The sequence below is a fragment of the Apis laboriosa genome, unplaced genomic scaffold (genome assembly GCF_014066325.1).
Source record: "Apis laboriosa isolate Shangri-la unplaced genomic scaffold, ASM1406632v1 scaffold42_cov153, whole genome shotgun sequence".
NCBI classification, from domain to species: domain Eukaryota; kingdom Metazoa; phylum Arthropoda; class Insecta; order Hymenoptera; family Apidae; genus Apis; species Apis laboriosa.
The window spans coordinates 2094216-2114397 of NW_025223257.1; the positions used below are offsets into that span (position 1 = coordinate 2094216).

Consider the following 20182-nt stretch of genomic DNA (forward strand, 5'->3'; position numbering starts at 1 on the left):
GGGAGATTAGCGAGGCAATCTTCTGAAGAGCGGGTCATCGCGTGTCGACGACGAAGTAAAAGCAGTTTCATGTTCCACGTGTGCTGCAACCGCGTATTATCGATCCTCTCGGGCGGGAAAATGACACGGCGAGACGATGACAAATCAAAAAGCGAGGAGAGAGAGAAAGAGAGAGGGAGAGGGAGGAACAGGAAGCTTCGAGATTCGTCCATTTTTTCTTTTTTTCTTTCATTTCCATCTTTGAAAAAAAGAAAGAAAAGGTCCCCTCGCCGGATATATTTATAAAACACGGTGCATTAGGCTTGCATTCCCTGCGATGTTACATTTCTCGTCGATTCTACACGGTTGATTTACGAAACAAATTCCGCGAACGGTTCGCCACGCTCGCTGGCGGCCGATTATGAAACATGGCCGGACTAGGAAGACGAAGCACCCGAGGGGCGACCGGTTGAAAGGGCATTAATCCTCCCGCAAATTCCCCGCCCAAGATTATACACTCAGGGAACACGCCTCGCACACATCAATCCGTAGCCGTCGCTATCTTGTCCATCGACTTTCCAGGAACGAGAGCGGAAAACACGAAACTGCTCTCGTGTCGATCACGATTCACGGTGGGATCGGAGAGCGTTTCTGTGTTCGTTATGGGCGAGTCGATTTTTTCCTTTTTCAATCTGATTTTCTTTTCATTGAAATTCGTTCAAAGACACTCCCACCTATCTCGATTATCCGGTAATTCAAGCATCGCGAAACGACGATTCATCCATCGGATGAAAATTTCTCTCCCTTTCCTCGTACATTTTGCGATTCCATTTGAAATTTTTCAACCATTTTTGAATCCTGTGCCGGAAGATAATACAATTCACGCGTGTTAAACATGTATAAAATAACGCTATACGATTTACAAGAGTAAAAAACAGGGCATTATTAACGCGCATATTAACATCGAGTATTCCCATATAGCAAATATCGCGTGTTCCAATTTTCATATATATATATATATATAGCGGAGACTATATACGCCGATATACTATTGCTGTTAATATTAGAGGTGTCATTAAATCTGATGACCCGAACCCGCTTTCCATTATCCGCGCGTGGTGCCCCATTTAACGGTGGCGGATACGAAGAGCCCGGCCGATATTCCACCGAATCGTGATTGCAGCTCGTACTTTCGATAATTTCTGCTGGGATTAACCCGGCAGAAAATTCCGTTGTTGCGGCCTGGAGCGCGGCCGGAATCGACTCGAACGCCTACGGTACCATTTTGTGTCTCGTTTCTATATTCTGCTCTCCCCCCCTTTCCCCTCGTTAACGATCGTTGCTGGCGAAACGCATAATTATCGACAGTGGGCCTCTATCCGTGATAACGCGTGTCCAGATCCATTCACGACGATGCATCATCGATGCAAATGATCGAATTACGTAAGGTCGTTTCTCACCGGGGCCGGTATACCAGTTAGTTAAGCCATTGTGAATTTTATCTGGGGATCTCGGCCGCGAGGATAGTTGTGCACACACGCGTACGCATACATGGGAGGAAAGATCGTGCGCTACGTTTGTTCTTTCTTTTTTTTCTTCCTTTCGTTTTTTTTTCTTTTTTTGCTCGCTGGCACCGAAAAATGGCCGATTGTCACACTTCGTTAGCTCGTGTTGGACCGTGTTGGAATTTTAATACTTCGCCTTGTCGTGTCGAACCCTTTGTCACGGTTTCAGCAACGCGAAACAGCACGGTTCCAGCACTGTAGAGGAGGAGGAATAACGGCGAACGAAGCGTGGAACGTAGAAAAAAGAAAATCGGAGAATATTGGTGGAGTTGGCGTTTCGAAAGGAATTTACTTTCCTTCGACGGTTGATCGTCGGATACGGATTACGGTAACAGAGTTGTCTTCTCTCGATTAATATGCATATAGATTGACGACGCGTGTTGACGAAGGTGATTAATATTCTCTGTGATATTATCGGCGAGATCAAGTAGTACAGTACTGTTTTTTTGATATTCGCAGACAAGATCGATTTCGAGCGAGTGATGATTTTCTCTCGTTTATCTTAATCGAAATCACAATCCTTTAGATCGATGGATCGATCACTTTGGCCTAGAAACTTAAAAAAAAAAAACTTAAACTATAAATATATCGCGTGTTGAATCTGATTATAATTGTATATAATTCACAGAATTGAATCCAATTAAAAGCATTAAGCCACGATGATATTCGCATAAATGCATCTATATATATATAGTTCGAAAACGATGGTTAATAGAAATTCGCAACGCACGGTCGATATCGTCATCTGTGGAATACTTAATTAACGATAATTGGCGGGAGTCATAACAGCCGATGGAATCGTCATCGGCTTTAATAGGCGTTGAGCGTCGATGAGGAGCAAATTGGACGCGACGAATTAATTAAGACCACGAAAAATACGCTCCATAGTCGAGGCTAAAAACCGTGACCGTGGAACACAACGGGTTTTACCGTTAAAATTAATTTACACGGAGTGGACGAATGGCACGCGTACACGCTCATTATCAGATCGTCACTCATGGCTGCCATAATGGCGGAAACGCGACTTCCTTCGCGCGCCATTCGAACGATGATGCGTGGAATTGGCGTAAAATTATATTTTTTAATTTCCATTCGAGCGATACGCCGTTGGAAACACTCGTGGCCTTGGGATTATCGCGCTGGCAAAAAAAAAAAAAAAATATATGCAGCATTGTTAAGTGTCGAGCGTAAGTGGGGCAGCTGTTACATCGGCTACTTTCCGGTGTTTCAACGTTAAAATGCATGAAACACTCGTGTTTTTTAAATGGGACGAATGTAAATTTTTTTTTTTCCTTTTTTTTTTCTTTTTTTTTTTCTTTTTTTAATGTAGTTTTTTTTCGTGGATGTCGCGGTGAATAAAATAAAAATACGAGTCTCGGCAGAGACGAGGTCTAAATAATCGATGCCTCTTTCAAATATTAAATGCAAATTTATGCTCTCTATATTTGCCTATCTATTATGAATATCGGGAATTATCCACGTTTGAAATTCTTCGAATATTAATATCAAATTTTGCATTTTATTTTTCGCTCGCAACTCGCGTTTCTTCTTTTAAAATCCGAACACTTCTTCGTGTTATTCCATATACACCGTATGTTCGAAAATCACTTCCACTCTTTTCTATACAGAAAAATTAACCGCGAAGAAACATGTGTTGTGAATGTAAACGAATTTAAAGAAGCCCTCTCGACACATCTTACTTTGAGTGTCCAACTATAATAACGAGATTCTCCTTGGGATGTAGAGGAGCGCGTGCTTTAGGCAAAAGCACGTCTGATCTTCAATCTAAGAAGCGTCTCGACTCGTCTCTTTGCCCCCCCTGAACCGACTAAAAGGGGAAACCGCGAGCGAGAAACACGACGTGGTTATTATCTAAACAGTAGAATCTGGCCAGTGAAGCAGCTCCCTCGCGGCTACGAGAGGGAGGAAGAGAGAAAGAGAGGAGAGACTCGCTGGCAGAAATTCACGCTTTCGAGATTTATTTTCCAATGGATGAATACACCACCCGGTCCTCTTTCTACCGAATCGCAATCGAACGGATGGAAAGAAATCAAACGGGCCTTGATCGCATCTCAAGAGAGATTCAAAGAGAGAATTCCCTTTTTCCAAGGAATCCCTTCCCCCTCCCTCCTTGAAAGGAGAGATTTCTTTCTTTCTCCAAATTCAATATTTGAAAATGGTTACCCTGGTCATCCACGTTTGTACGATCAACTTGACCGAGTATTCGTAGCTATTCTTAGCTAAGATCGAAGGAAGATCTTTCTTCAACAAAGAACATTTCCAATTCAAATCCGTGTGCTCGTATCTTCGGTAGACTTTGTACTGATAAATCCCACGAATTCGTCCTTGCGATACGATAAAGCATACGTGTGCAGAGACGTTTTACGTAACACGATTACGTTTTCTACACACGTATAACCGTACACACCTGTGCATTCGTAGTAGCGATACACGTGGTCCAATTTCCAGGGAATTAAAAAAAGAAGCAGGGGTGAGAACAGGTGGGGGGTAAACACATGGGAAATTTCGATGGAACGGCAAGGGTCAACGATTGGCCGATCAAGTTCAGCAGCCAGTTAACCGACGGTTGGCCTGCTGTCCTGCGTCCGACTAACGACTTAATGACGGGAATTCGCCACTTACGGGGCTCCTCCTTTTCTCCTCTTTCCTCGTGTATCGTCGTATCGTCTTTCTCCTCCTCACCATCGGCGAGCAGCATCGGCGTAAAACGAAGCGAGGCAACGGTCGTCGTGTAACAATGTCGAAAATTGGACGATCCTCTCAACAGGGATCTCTATTAACCTCGTCGAGTTTAGCGGCCAATTACGTACGGAACGAATAAATTCGGCTCGACAAATCGTGCGGCGTGTCAGCCAATCTACTCGCGTTAAACGAGAGAGCTTCCCCTTCGTTCGGTGTTGATATCGTTAAAAAAAAAAGGAAAAAAAGAAAACGATCCTTGCATATATCTCGTTCGTTGATAATAATCGATGCGATCGTTAACAGAGAATTTGCGAAGAAACGGAGAAACGTTGGCGATGGAATAAGGAATAAGTAGGTTAAATCATAGTTAACAGTAGATTACTTGATGGACGTGAAACAAGATCCCCGTTCAATGTGGACAAGACTTCATTGAATTTGAACCAGACTGTTCTTAATTTTGTAACAAGATTTCATTGAAATTGGATAAAGACTCTATTAAATATATATTAGATTAATCTCTTTAAAAAAAAAAAAAAAAATTTCACGCATTTTCCTCTATCAAGTAAGAAGTCGTATTTAGAAATTTCCAATCTCGATAACCTTTGTGCATATCCAACGATAAAGATCGATAAGTCGGTGGAATTCTCGATATCCACGGATGCTTCCCTTCTCCCTCAATAATAGCCTCATAATGCTAGGAAATTACATTACGACCAGAAGCTACCGTCTCGCGAATAATTGTTATGCACCGGCGACTCAACAGTGGCGTAGCATTCGAGCGAACACTTGTTTACTCCCGCCCTTTCGTTCTTCCTCTTCGTTCCTTCGTTCCTCGTAACCAATCCCCTTTCGTTTCGTTTTCAAATTAAACAAGTTCGAAAAGAAACGGTCGATCGATTAGCTAGATTCGATCGATCGATCGATCGATTTCCTTATCGACAAAGAAGGAGTATTTCGAATAACTCTTTCACGCTCCTTGCACCACCTCAGAGACAGGAATTCGCCCAATAGTGGACGAAAATTCCTCTTTACCTCGAATTCATTAACCTTTAAGAGATAAATTATTCGTGACGCGATTATTCGATCGGCAACTGGTTCTTTCGCAAGGGTGACCAATTTCTTATTGATTTTTCACGATTGAAAACGAAACCGTTAAATCATAAGCTTCATTTTTATCTTCAACTCCACGTTATTTTAGACCACCTTCCTTACGATCCGCTCTCTTTCCAACTCACCCTCTCTCTCTCTCTATCGTTCCCCCCTCGTCACGGCCAACCGGCTGTGAATATTCCTTCAATTTACCACCAATTTTTTCTTTTTTTCTCTGGTGGAGAGTAAAGAGAGGCCTCGCGTGCCTTTGACAGGAAACGTGCTGAGCCACGTTTTACGTAATGGAGCGATTTTCCCTCGCTCTCTTCCCCCCGCTCCACGTAGCGAGCACGCAGGTGATAACTTCATCGAGGATCAGTTTCCCCATTCGGGTATATTCGCTCGTCTCCTCTTCCATCGGCTCCATCGGTTGGGGAAACGGTCGAGGTTCGCGAGTTCCCTGCGTGCCGCACGTTTTGCAGCCTGTTCTTCTTCTTCGCCGCCGCAGAGAAACGCATTCAGGAAGGAGCAAGATTATCGGCAAACAAGTTGGCGATATCGAATTTCTCGCGTATCGGCGCGAGAGTTGATCGTTGATCACACGAGCGGATCCCACAGAATGGACGTGAGTGCTCTTTCCACAGAAACGTTATCTCTCTCTCTCTCTCTCTCTCTCTCTGTTCCATAATTATACGGTGAACGTCGATTCATTTATGTGTTTCGATTTAATTAGTCGAATGATTGGCTCGTCGAATTCAAACGACGATCCTTTGAAGAATATATTCATCATCCTCGATATATTATTCACTCTGACATCCTCGAATATTATTAGAGGAATCGATCTGATCGCGAGGGAAAAGAGAAAAAGAAAGATTTTGTTTTATTGGCGATTAAAGTTATAATAAAAAGAGAAAAGGAGAAAGAAGAAAAACGGAACGATTGGATTTCAGGGGGAGGAGAGCAAGGGAAGCAACGAGGTATCGAAGCTGCAATGGGCGGATTATCTTGTCATCGGCGTAATGTTGTCGATCTCGGCCGGGATCGGGATCTACTACCGATTCACCGGAGGCAGGCAACGCACGGCCGAGGTTAAGCCCTTGGAAAATTAATTTCGCCGATCGCGAATCGACATCTGGTCTATCCGGTCGCGATCCAATAACCGTGATAAACCGGGGCCGAGCGATACACACCACGTGTATCCGTACATACATCCACGTACTCGGAGAGCGCGCATTAGATCCGCCGGTTCCACGACTCGGATCTTTCACCGTTATCGCCCGATCGATCCAGCCGCGCGATAAATATTCCCATCGACGCAAATTGCCAACTATCGGCCGCGCTATTTAATTTATCCGTGGGCTGGTTGGCCGCGAGCTGCGACGAGTCGCCGCCGTAAAAGACGGAACCGTTGATTGACGCTGAAACGATTATTACGAATCGAATTTAGAGGAACGATCGAGCGATAATAACGATACTTGTATACGAAATAACACCAGGTTTTTCACCCCCACCCAACACCAATGTTCCAATATAGAATCGATCGCCGCCTCGAAGGGGCGATTCGAAATCGAATTTCGCAATCGATCTATTAATCCCACGCGCTGGACGACTTATTAATTGCCTCTCTTCTCGAGAAGTAATCACGCGAGAAATAAGCCGTAACCGAACGTTAATTGGCATCGACAGGAGTACTTCTCGGCCAATCGTACGATGGGCGTCGTTCCCTTGGCTATCGCGCTCACGGTGTCTTTCATGTCGGCGATCACCCTGCTAGGAATCAGCGCGGAAAATTACGTCCACGGTACGCAGATCACGCTTTTGTACCTGGGTGGTTTCTTCGGCACGCCGATCGCCTTGTACTTCTACCTTCCCGTCTTCACCCAGTTGAACAGCATGAGCGTGTACGAGGTAATCGTTGGATAGATTTATGACCGATCTTGGGAATAGATTTTTAGAAATGGAAGACGGAAATCTCTCTTCTGTAGTATCTGGAGAAACGATTCGGAATCGGGGCACGACTGGTGACAAGCTGCGCCAACTTCCTTCAATTGTTGCTGTACACCGGAGTTGTGTTGTTCGCTCCATCGTTGGCCCTCGAGGCGACGACCGGCCTGTCAGGGAACGCGAGCGTCCTGTTAATAGGGATGATTTGCACTTTCTATTCTACGGTGGGTGGCATCAAGGCTGTCCTCATCACAGACGTCTTTCAAGGATTGCTCATGTTCGTTGGAATCGGTTGCGTCCTCGGCATAGCGGCCGGCGACCTCGACGGAGGCTTGTCCAACGTGTGGACCATCGCCCGCCAGGGTGGTCGAATAGAATTCTTCGAGTAAGAGACGAGTCGGTCGAGAGTTCGATTCGATAGAGAAATTGTTCCATTTCTAAGTTTCAGAATTGATCCAACCGTAAGGCATACCTGGTGGGGATTGCTGATCGGTGGCACGACGATTTTCCTCTCTCTATACGCCGTGAACCAGGTTCAAGTTCAACGTTTGCTCACCGCCAAGTGAGTATCTTCACGATCGTGTGTGGATTCGATCGATCAAACCTCTAACTCTATTTTATTTATCTTATTTATCAGAAGTCTGAAAGCTTCGCAAAACGCGCTCATTCTGAGCGGCCCGATCACGTTGGCTCTAGGCATCATGACATCGTTCTCCGGCCTGGTTTTGTACGCTGTCTACAGAGACTGCGATCCTCTCATGTCCGGTAAAATTTCCAGCTTCGACAAAATAATGCCGTATTTCGCGGCTGATAGAATGTCACGGGTGCCAGGGGTCACTGGCCTCTTCATATCCGGCGTATTCAGCGCCAGCCTCAGCACCATTTCCGCCATGTTGAATTCCTTGGCCGCCGTGGCTCTCGAGGATTACGTGAAACCTGCATGTCGCAAAATCGGGCTACAATTTCCAGAAGAGAGAGCCACACTGATCGGCAAAGTTCTGGCTGTTTCGAACGGTTTCAGTTGCTTGGCCGTCGCCTTCATCGCCAGATCGATGGGTTCTCTGGTCGAGACTGCCATAGGAATATCTGGGGCTATCGGGGGCCCGATCCTGGGCATTTTCACCCTAGGGATGTTCGTGGAGAGGGCCAACGAGAGTGGAGCCATCACGGGGATCGTCTCGGCGCTCGTCACCTGTATGTGGGCCGCGTTTGGGCCGAAACCGGACGTGCCGTTACTTCCACTGTCCGTCGAGGGCTGCGACAATTCCACCTCGCTGTTCCATTATCGAAACACCACTCAATCCGACGAGTAAGAATTTCTTGCTCGTTAAGAAGGCGAGCTTGTTACCGAGTCTTGTTTCGAATCTTGCGTATCTCGAGCCCAGTTGTACGTAGTAAAAAGTTTTAGTCGAATTCGTTCGAAGAGAAAATAATTGATTAATAGGCGGAAGTGGAAAATTTTCCTGGGACACGTTAAAAAGAAAAGCTATCCGCTTTTATCGAGTTTATCGATTCCCTTTGACGCGTAAGACGTAATTACGAGAGCAACAAGAGTTTCGTTCTTTTATAGGATAAAAGCAGCTTGTTCTCTTTCTTGTTTTTTTCTTTTTTTTTTTTTTTTTTTTTTACGCGCAATAAAAAATGTTCTCGTAATTTGTAATAACGCGAAGGAGGATATGAATAATTTTCTTCGATAAAATATTCTTCTTTCGCTCCCTCGAGAAAACTTCGAAAGAATTGATTTATTGATTCGTAACTACGAATATAGTCTTCCAGTTTCTCATCTACCGGCCAATATATGAAATAAATTCCAACGATACTTTTCTCAGATCTATGGAACACTTCCTAGAAGTGTTCTACGCTCTCTTTCCGCCAAGGAAAATTGTGTTACCACACGTGTTACCGTTCGACTCGCTTCTGGAACGTTATTGGCGCAAAAAGTGGCGAGTGCTCGGTGAGGAAAAGGCGGACGGTGAGCATTCCCTTCGTTCCTCCATCCAAGGCAGAAACGAATTTATCGGAAACGGAACGCTTATGGTTTATTTTTATCGCACGACAATTTTCATCGCGTCCAAAACGTAATTGGATAAATCAACGGTGAATCGATATACGATCGTTATGCGTTTCATAAAAAAGCAATTGAACGTGTAAGAAGCAACCGTCGATTGCCGATTTCTTTCGAGCAGAGAGAGGCTCGCTTTCACGGCTCGCTCCTCATCGTTTCCCACGATGGTAACTAACGCTAATTACGCGTTAATAAACCATAATCACGGCCCCTTTAAAATCCCTGCCGCGTTCCATCGTTGCATACGATATTGCTTTCTCTTCGAACAAATGCCTCTAATATAGCCGATCATATTTTTCTCCTTCCTTTCCTACGGTTTATTATAAACGGCCCAGTTTCCAGCGTTGCTTCTAACTTTTGTTATACTACGCGATACGTTCTGTTCTATCGAGAAGTTAATATAATTCTGAACTTTTAGACGCGTGAACGATTTTCTCGCGCCTTTTTATCTCTGTCCGTGGTTTACAAATTGATTTAAACTTTTCATCATCGCGCGATTCGATTTCTAATCCACAGTGCCGCTACTTAACTTCTGTTACGACTCGTATAAATGTTCTATCGAGATCTTAATTACGCGTTCGTTCGGTGATATTATTTTTTTATTTATAATCGTGTGTATCTGTGCTAACGAAATCTTTCCTGGCTTTTGATTGGTTGATTCTAACGTGTAGTCTCGTTGCTAGTCAACGTATGATAGTAAGTGTAAATGTCGTAGTATGTCGAAGAACTTAATTAATCGCTCAGATGGTATTTTTTTTTTTCCTTTTTGCCTTGATGTTATTTCAATTTTTTTCTTAAATTTCAGACACGTGGACGATTCCTCGTACTTTTATCTGTATCGTGTATCGTACATCTGGTACAACCCGCTTGGATTTTTTATCACGTTGATCGTTGGATACGTAACGAGTTTGATCACGAGCAGGATATTTCACAAGGACGGCCGTGAACCGGATCCAAGCTTGTTCGTCCCCTTCTTGGCGTCCCGAATCAGGCGGCGAAGACAGAACGAGGGTAAAACTACGAACAGCCAGGTCTTCGTCTTGGAGAGCAGGAAATGAAATAAGAAGGCATCGAATCGAGAATAAATTCCTCTCGAATTAAGCTTCAACAATTTTCGTGATCGCTTCACGTTTTCAGAGAAGGGCGTTCCAACGATTACAAATTGAAGAGCATATATATCGTCAAAGTTTTCCAGGAGTGGAGCGGAAAATCCTTTATACCGTTTCTTCTACGAGAGATATAATGTACAAATTTTATAAATTTATGGATGTTAAGAACCTTACGTACCGAGTGAAACTCGACTGCTCCCAACGAGAGCAGCCTCTAACCAGCTCGTCTGACAGGAACATGAATCTTCCCAGTAAGAGGATGTGCTTGAAAAACGAGGGAAATTATTTATAAATTTGGAACCCTTTGCTTTACCTAAAGTATTTAAGTACTTCGAGTACCGTACTTTCTTCCAGTTGCGAGCAATTTTCCGATCAAACGGAAATAATCCGGCGCATGCAGTTCAACGAATAATACTCATTAATAAAGTAAATGCTTGATTCAGTCTTTCCTTCCAATCACCACGTGGATTATCTCGTATTTTCTCGGATCAAACGTTCCGTAGAATCTGCAAACAATTTATCCCTTAAAAAGAAAAGAAAAGTAAAGGATCTATCACCAAGCCTCTCCTTAAATTAATTAAAATTTATACACAAAAATGTCCATTCGCGATCGAAAACGATAACGAACTAAATGAAATCTAATCATTTTTCGTTACATCCCTTCGAACTCCATCAAAATTTTCCAATAATTCGATGAATTAATAATGCGTTTAATTATAAGCTGCCGCTATTTCGCGGCCGTTCGTCATCTTTCCGCGCGGTTCATTCGCGACTTAACGAGGGACGATTGGCCAGGAAACGGACGTGAGCCATCCACGAGTGAATATTACATCCAAACACATCTGGGTCGCGTAATACGCAATCTGGAACGTAATAATTTTGCGAAACACGGGAGGGGGCGGGGAGGAAATGATCGCGCGGACAACTTATCCCCGACGGCGCGAACCTATCCGTTTAATTAAACCTGCACGTCGTCATCCACGCCCATCCATAGCTAGCTCAATAATACCATCGAAAGACACGCAAATAAAAGGATAATTGATTCTTTCAACGCGAGCGGCCGTCCGTTTCATTAAATTTCACACCGAAAACGATCGATCGTGCATCCTCCCGTTATTCACGCGTGAAAATCGACCGCGCGAAATGGACGCGCGAAACGCCGCCACGTTTGCGGAACCGGAATTGTCGTAATTTATCGCGTAATTGTCTCCGAGGGGGCTGGCTGGGAAAGGCTTTATATATAATTCGTTTAATCGCGATTTCGTTCGGCGAGTTGAATTTTCGTCGTCGTAAATTCGAGGCGGATTCCGCGTGAAAAAAAAATGAAAGAAAGAAAGGGAAGGGAAGGGAAGAGAGGAGGAAGAGTAATAGGCGAGTAAAGTGTCAGGCGAAAATACACGACAATTCGTCCAACCGACGAATAACGCGTATAAAGTCCGGACGTGTCGAGTGTCCCCCATGTGTCGAGTAAAATTAAAAGCTCGAATTAAAAGCGACGCTTTTCTGTACGTGTTGACGGGAATTCGTAGATATTTCTCGGAATAAAAATAACAGCCGCGCCCCTGCGGCGATCGGACGATTAATTTCCTGCCGGAGGCCGGTACCCCGGTGTTTCGTACGCGTCATCGATCAGCGAAATTTTCGTTCCGTTTTTGGGACACGTGCGTCCACTCGTTCAAACGTTCAAACGTTGCCACGCATAAATTTCGCGTGTAACCAGAAGAATCCTGTGTATGCTTGAAAAATTTGTTGACGGAGGCGCGCCCATCCTGGCGAGAAAGGGATCCTTGAAAAAGAGAAGAAAGGTGGTGCACGCGTGAGAACGTCGTCGATCGATATACAATATTCGATATGAATTTGAAACGAGATCCTATCCCTCGTCGTTAGCCTGATCGAGGGATTGTTTTTTGATCGATAATGCGAGAAAATTATTATTTTAACGAGATGTTTGCTTTTTTTTTTGAAGAATGATTATTCTCTCAATTATTCTCTCCTCGATCTCTGTTATCAAGAGATTTCGTGTTTTTTAATTAACAATTCTATTCTCTTCTCGAAATTCTGGAATTAAATATTTCCCACTTTATTCGTCATTTTTCAACGTCGACGAATGAAAATGATAAATCGAAATCCTACTGCGTAGATTAATTTTCCTATAATAGGGATAATAGGAAAAAACCGCAATGCTGTAAAAACTTATATCGGTGAAGATCTAAGAGATATCCTCTTAGAGATAAATAACGTTGACAAAGGCATTTGCATCCGATCGGTGGTAAGGAACGATTTACAAGCGGCCAGGGATGATTAATCCTCGAATCCTCGTTTACGAAACGTCGTAAAGCTGTTTGCTGTTCGAAGCTGTCATTTCCATGAAATTTAATTACACACTAACCCAACCGAGCACCGCAAGAGAAACCAACCGAGTCATCACGACTAGGATCGCGACGAGTCAAGTTTTATGCATTTCCTCCGCTGGTTGTAAATCCACCTCCCACGTAGAGATCCACTGTATCGGAAGCTACGGCAGCACGAATCTAGGAAGGCAAGCTTGTTAATTGTCTTTTGCCGCGTCCTTTCTCCTCGTTGAAAATTGACTGGCTTTCAGAGGCGACGCCAGTTCAGCAACGCTCTTCCGGTACGGATATCCGCGCAATCAGGGGTCCACCTTCTCCCTTCGATTAAAAAGGAGGGGAGAAGTGATAGTTGATCGTTTCAAACGTAGATGAACGACCAGACGAATGACGAATCTCTTATTTTCCAATATTTCCCTTTTTCAAACTCGTAATTTATAATTTTATTCCGACTTGGAAAAGAAAAAGAAAGAAAAAGAAAAAGAAAGAAAAAGCGTTTCGATAAAAATAGATATAATTTTTTTTAACTCGAATAGACGATCGATGAATAAAAAAAATTATCGGATCTCTTCCTGATGGATATTTCGTTTTTAAAAAAAAACGAGACTCGAGAGCGAAACGGAAGTAAGTTTCGAAAGCCGATTAGAAACGATGGAGAGAGGAGTAGCGCTTGGAGCGATCGGACGATTTCATGGAGAAGCGGCGTGTAGCCGGTATCCGTTGCGTGACCACGGCCGTAAACCCGGCACAATGCGCGGGACCCGATCGAGGTCGATACATCGAACACCTCGGTGGTACAACAACCACGCCGACAAAGTACCGAACAAATGCACCCGGCGAATAAGAAGCGCGGGAGGGCAATAAGATCACGACAGATGTAAGTATCAGCTGCGCGCCCAGGGGCGGATCGTTGCCGGTTACCATCGCCACCAGATATTTCCTCGCCTTTCACGAAACTCTCTACCCGATAATCCATCACCGAGCCGACCGAAAAACCGGCCGCTCCTTCCTCGAGCTCGAAACCTTATTCTCGTTAATAAGAAAAAAAAAGGAACGTCTCCGTGATACTCGCTCTCCGAGCGCGTATTATTAATAACGTTGCGCAACGATCAACGTTTCCGTTTGACATATCCTAATTAACGTCGCTATACGAATAATTTACGCTTATTAGAAACGTTGGTCAGATTCCACCATCGTGGGAAGCCTTCAAACGATAATAACGATTTTTTTCGTACATCTTCTCGAAAGATATCCCTTCCGAATCGTTCCAAAAATATCATCCAGGAGGATATTTAACCTTTAACCTTAACCCGTTTAACCATATTCTCCTTTAACTACAAAATAGGCACAGTTTCGAAACCCAATTAAATCGAAGCCAGTTCGAAAAAATTCCAACCGCGATCGAGCGGTCGAGATTCCAGGTTCCTGCGAGAAAAGAAACGTTCGAGGAATAGCAGCCACGTGGAAGAAACGCGAGAAAAGGGCCCGGTGGCGAGGCGAGGCGAGGCGAGGCGAGGCGAGGCTGGGCCCGAGGCTAGGGCCAGGGCGAAAAGAATGCGAGGTCCGGCCGTATCCCGGGTCTTTCACGATAACCTATGCAAAAGACAGTTCGTGCGCCAGGCCTCCGCAAGCCGTGGATGCGCAAGCCGCTTCTTCTTCACGGAATTCACGATATATACGGCCGGCTATGCATTATAGGGAATACGATATCCATCTTACGTCAGATGCACGGGGATCTTATGGCCGTTGCGGCACCTAGCCTCGAAGCAAAACGAAAACGAAAAAAAAAAAAAAAAAAAGAAAGCGCTACGAAGACTCCCCTTTGGAAGAAAATATCGAGTCGAGTGGTGATAGTTCCTTTTTTTTTCCTTCCTTTTTTTCATCTTCTTCTTTTTCTTCTTCTTTTTGCTATTTCACATTGTATACGTTGGAAGGAGTTGTTCGAGAGGAGAACAACCGCAAAACCACCCGACGAACCCGACTCTTCGCCCCGACCTTCGAGGAGTGATGGAGGAGAGAAGCGGCCATCGCTGTCTCGAACTGTTGCTAACGGTCTTCGTGACGCGGATTTACGGACAGCCGTGTGAAATGATCGCTACCGGGAACGTCGGTGCTTCGGGGTTAGCTGGAATTGTCGAGTTTACCGGCTACCGGTCATGCTTGGGAATGACGTAGATGAAGCGACATTCCTTTTCTCTAAATTCGCAATTATAGATATTCCGAGGTATGCGGGGAATTCTTTCCGTTGTTTTTACTTTCGCGTATTTTCTTTTCTTTTTTTTTTTTTTTCAAATAGAAAGTAATTTATTCTTTGCGTTCCCAGAGAGGAAAAACGTAGAATAACAAATTGGACGATTTATTCTAACTTGAATAATAACTCTAACCTCGCGGGCAAAAGGTATTACACCAACACGTTTCACTTCGTGATTTTCACTTCGCAGTTGAAAATCAGCAAGATTGCCAAATAACAATCAACGATGCGATATGACAATAATAAATTTCTCTCGTATTCTTCGAAATTGAGATTGATCACTTGGGCGATCAAGAGGATATATGGAAGATAAAGACTGATCCTGGACGACGATCGGGATCGATGAATGAACGAACCAGATAGGATGATGGAAATTCGTGCTGGACGAGCGCCAGACAGATCGAACTGATGAAAATTCATGGGACACCGTGTGGTCGCGTACGAGCGATCGCGATGGAGGGGATCGACGGAAGGGTGGTGGTGGTGGCGGTGGTGGTGGTGGGGAATGGAGCGAAAGAAAAAAAGAAAAAAAAGGAACGAAAATATATAAGGGAGAGGAGAATGGAGGAAAATAAAAAAGAGAGGGAGAGAAAAAGAGGAGTTCGATGATCAAGATCGTACCGAGGCGGACACTGTACGTTGTATGAAGGTTCGTGGCGTACGGGGGGAGAAGGGAGCGACCGTGATTTCAATTTTAAATGCGATTCCACGGACCACGGCTAAGCAAAAGAGAGAGAAAAAGAGAGAGAGAGAGAGAGAGAGAGAGAAGGAGAACGCTTCAAAACTTCGAGAGGCCGTTGTGCCCCGACCTCATACGTATGTACATACTATCGGATAACCACGAAGACCATTTGGCCCTTTCCATGATGATATCTTTCTTCTTTCTCTTCTCGCGTTTCGAGAGATTTAACTTTGACTTTTTATCGAGAAATTATCATAATCTCTCTCTAGATTCGAATAATATCAAGCAAAATCTATGATATCATTTGGATCTGATCGAATAATGGTTTTCCTTGGAAGCGGATAGCGAAGTTCGTTTAGCGGGTCATGAAAAGTATAGTATGAATAGTAGTAAGGTTGGGATAGTGTCGTTGGATGGCGGGGAGTCAAGGTTATTCGAAGGTCGTAAAAAGATCACGGAGAATCGTGCCCGACGATGATTAGCAGCTAGGATTATTTAAAAGCCAGAGTTCATCGAGCTCGTTCGATTAATATTTAAAGTCATTTCAAGGGGTTAAAAGGGGTCATCCCATCGCTGCTCAAGGTTATTTTAAGATCGCATCAAGGTTATCAAGGTATCTCGTAATTACATCACATTCATTCAAAAGAATGGATATCGTTACTCCTTCGCGGTTGAATCTTTTCCAAATTGACCAATAGAAGGCATCGCGTTACGACTTCCTTTTCTTCATCGAATAACGTAATAATAATTTCATTGTTCGTCCAATTTTCATCCGATCGATTTAACGCGCCCGGAATTCCATGGTCGAGAGATGACCATGGTCGTATTAAGGGACATCCGGAGAAGAGGTCTCCGGTAGGCGATAAAAACCGGCACCATTGAATTGCGCAATCACAGACGAGCGTCTATTATCCCGATCGCTTATCAAAATCGATACAACTCGTATCGGATCTTAATTACCCCCGAGGCAGGAATAATTGCGTCGGTATCAGATAAAGAACCAGTCCACGACGTTTAATACGACCCTGCGGCAAACGTACACGAGAGTACGTCGATTAAAAACCGAGCATGGAACGCGACTGCTCGCCTCGCGATAACCTTTACCTCTCTCTCTCTCTCTCTCTCTTTCTCGTTTCCATATTTCCATCATCCTCGTTCATTTTTCTTCGTGTATCAGGACATCGCGACTTTCTATCCGTGGAACGTCGTTGACGATACATCTATTTTTAAATATCTTACGCGTATTAACGTTCGCATGGGAAAAGGAAAGAAGGGAGAAGAAGCTCGTGGATCTCGCCCACGATCACAGCGGAATCCTAGAACTCGATTGCTCGCGTGCAGACTTGCGCGCGCTTCGCATTCCTCGCTTCCCTCTTCCTCTTTCTCCACTCTTTCTCGATCCACCACCGGGAATTCCACCGTTCTTTCCGCCTTTCCTCGACCGCCGACAACAATGTCCTCGTCCGGGGATGAAGACAATGGCCTCGGCTGGACGTTGACGGACTCGCGTTGACACGCGTTAACGATCGTAACTAAGGCCGCGACCGGAACACGGCCTCCACGATTCCAGACGCGACACGCCCCGGGAAACGCTCGATCGGAAATCTAGACGATGCTTTTTGCATTTACGCATCACGTGTGGCTGTTGATCGTTTACGCTCAGGCATGCGCTCCACGCGCGTGCTAATACTTAATCGTCGATTCTTTTAATCGATGCTAATTTGAAAATTGAAAAGTTCGAGTACGTTTTATACTCGAATAATTTTTCTCCACAGTTTTTGAGGCGCGTGCAAGCGTTGCATCAAAGGTTCGATTCAAAGTTTCAAGGAGAAATTTCATTGTTCGAGCAATGGGAGGGGGAGAGCGAACGTTTTCGCCAATCCCAAGCACGAGGTAACGACCTGGATTATTATTCGGGCGCGGATATTTCGGAAATTCGTAGAAACGACTAAAGGTGGAAGCAGGAAACCGCGTGGCAAAATTTCAGAGCGAAGTGCAACGACCGAGTTACGTAAGTAAGTTGGCGAGGAGCGTGCCAGAATCGAAGGCTCGATTTTCGAAACCGCACTTGGCCTGGGCTCGGCTGTATCGGCTCGTCTCCCGTTTTCCCGCCAAGTGGCAACCGAGGATCAACGAGCCAGACTTTGTTTCCCTTCGAGACAGCTTCTTCTTCGCCGTTCAACGAGCCTGTCACGATCCCACGCGCGTGCAACTTCTCGGCCATCGCTTTGAACAGTGCCGCTCGTCCCTCCAGGCGTCCTATCCGCCGATTTCCGCTAGTCGAATCTCCTGATTCGCGATAAATTCCAAATTGCTCGTGGAATTTCTTCAGAACAGATCGTTCCAACCGTGTACACGATCCTCGATAATTCTCTTCAACAACTTTTGTACCGAGAAAATGGAGCAATTCAGAACGAGGCACGATTTCGTAGGATTAATTCGTGGATAAATTCATAATCCATTCTTTTCCATCCATCTGTTCGCGATAATTTCTTCTTCAGATTCGTTTAATCTCGATATATCAGAATTAAAAAAATACTTTTTCACGGTGAAAAGGATCCGGGTCACCGGCCCAGCTCCGCAATCCGTTCGACCAATTTCTCCCCGACCTCCCATCCATCTCCTCCACCTTCGTGTGAACGCGCGCGACAAACAGCAATTAACCCATCATCCGGAGACGACGTTTAAACTCTCTCCAACCTTCTTCTTCCACTTCTTCTTCTTCTTCTTCTTCTTCTTCTTTTTCTTCTTCTTCTTCTTGGTTCCCCTCCTCGGTCGAATATTGCCGACGGAAGTGTTTAACTCGTGGAGACGATAATTGAACGGTGATGGTGGCTGCGGTTCGGTCCGTGTGTTTTGACGCTGCTCGAGGAGGAATCTCTTCTTTCTCTTCTTAGAGCGACGCGTTGATCTTATCCCCGAAGGATCGAGTAAACGTGACCTCGAAAGGATTCGCCAATCGTCGAAAAGTTAACACATGGGAGCGAGGAGAGCGTCTTTCCTTCCTTTCTGCCCAGAAACCGTGTAAACGAAACGTCCAACGTTTTTTCTTTTTTTTTTCCACGCGTAATTCGAGATCGCAGGAAGCGGAGGACAGGTTGCACAGGTGATCCAAGATTAACCGGTCGATCGAGAAGGGGGCACAGGTAGGACAACAACAACGGGAGTCTCGGATCCCACGACGATTTATCTCAGTGGGAGGTCAGGATGCGCTTTCCCTGCCCTGGCCCTGGAAACCCGGCCCTCTGGTGTCGTCGATCAACGGATATGCCCCCTTTGTCTTTGCCCGTCCGTCCACGAAATCCTTCCTTTTCCACGGATTAGAGGACCCCCTTTCTTTCTCGGACCCTCGCCCACCGTTAAATTACACCTTCCCCCGCCTTCTTCTCCCTCTTCGAGAATATATAAAATACTTGGAGAGAATAATATCGCGCCCCATCTCGTCAAAATTTATCTTCGATGCCACACGATGATTACGTCGTTCGCATGGGAAACGGGTTTGATACACCGACTCGACGATATACGTTCTCAAACGGCCACAGGGGAAGAGAATATACAATGCTGGTTTTATATATATATATATATATATACATATATATAGGTGTGGCGCGGATCTAAAGTACACGGATCGATGTTTCAGAGGAGGAGTTTTCGTTCCTCGAACGGACTTCCACCAGTCGGTAGTCGGTGTTACACGCTGTTTGACCGGCAATATTCACGAGCATATCCGGCTCGCGAACGCGTCGTTACTTTAACCCTCGCGACTGACCGATTATGTAAAACGCGGGTGGCCTCGCCACCCACCCGTTGCGTCGATTCAATCCCCGCCGCGCGGAACCGCGTGGGTGAATACACCCACGACCATGAATCGAACGAATCGCTCGATCCATGCATCATCCATCTCTATAACCGATTTCTATAACACTCTGGATCCAGAGTTAAGCAGCGTGTATCGTTACTGTACACGCTATAGTTAGCTATAGTGTAGTATCGTTTTCGTAAGGAAAGGAAAGATGATTTATTATTCGATGTTAGTTGATCAATATTTAGATCTCGGATTGTTTATTCCTCCGTGTATCGAGAATTGAATCGAATAGGCCGATCGATCTTTCTTCACGAGGAATAAATTAAAACAATATCGTAAACGTCTTTCGTCGTTCTTATATACAAAGGAAAGGAAAGGTGCGAGTTGAAAGAAATATACAAAGGATCCTAGACAAAGGATCCTAAAGGAAAATTTAGAACACCCTTTGTCCCCGCGAAATCACCTCAAACATCTGCGTTATTTACCCGATCCTTTGCGATTAATTAACTCCGTCGAAATCTGGTGGATCTTCAACTCCGTTCCCGGGAAGGGAACGATCAGAGATCCAGACTGTCGAGTCCAAAGTCGGTCATCAGGCGGTCGAGTTTCGTGTTTAATGAGGCGACGGGCCAATTAGTTTTG

At 44.8% G+C, this 20182-nt stretch overlaps 2 protein-coding genes across 7 annotated transcripts in view; one reads left to right on the plus strand and one right to left on the minus strand.

Annotated features, from left to right (window-relative positions):
• Window positions 1-20182, minus strand: part of LOC122716083 (tensin-3) — a 148190-nt gene that overhangs the window by 111497 nt on the left and 16511 nt on the right. The gene's annotated exons all lie outside the window — the stretch shown is intronic.
• LOC122716084 (putative sodium-dependent multivitamin transporter) lies at window positions 5793-10894 on the plus strand. The gene is made up of 7 exons (XM_043938828.1): window positions 5793-5961; window positions 6287-6424; window positions 7023-7244; window positions 7322-7665; window positions 7723-7842; window positions 7918-8589; window positions 10151-10894. Exons 1-7 carry the CDS (start codon window positions 5956-5958, stop codon window positions 10401-10403), a joined length of 1755 nt encoding a protein of 584 aa, XP_043794763.1. The 5' UTR covers window positions 5793-5955; the 3' UTR covers window positions 10404-10894.

Bases quoted from the DNA above. Each gene is read 5' to 3' on its own strand.
- LOC122716084 (XM_043938828.1), top strand. The intron at 6,425-7,022 runs GTTAAGCCCTTG...TGGCATCGACAG, and splicing joins GCAGGCAACGCACGGCCGAG to GAGTACTTCTCGGCCAATCG. The intron at 7,843-7,917 runs GTGAGTATCTTC...CTTATTTATCAG, and splicing joins CAACGTTTGCTCACCGCCAA to AAGTCTGAAAGCTTCGCAAA.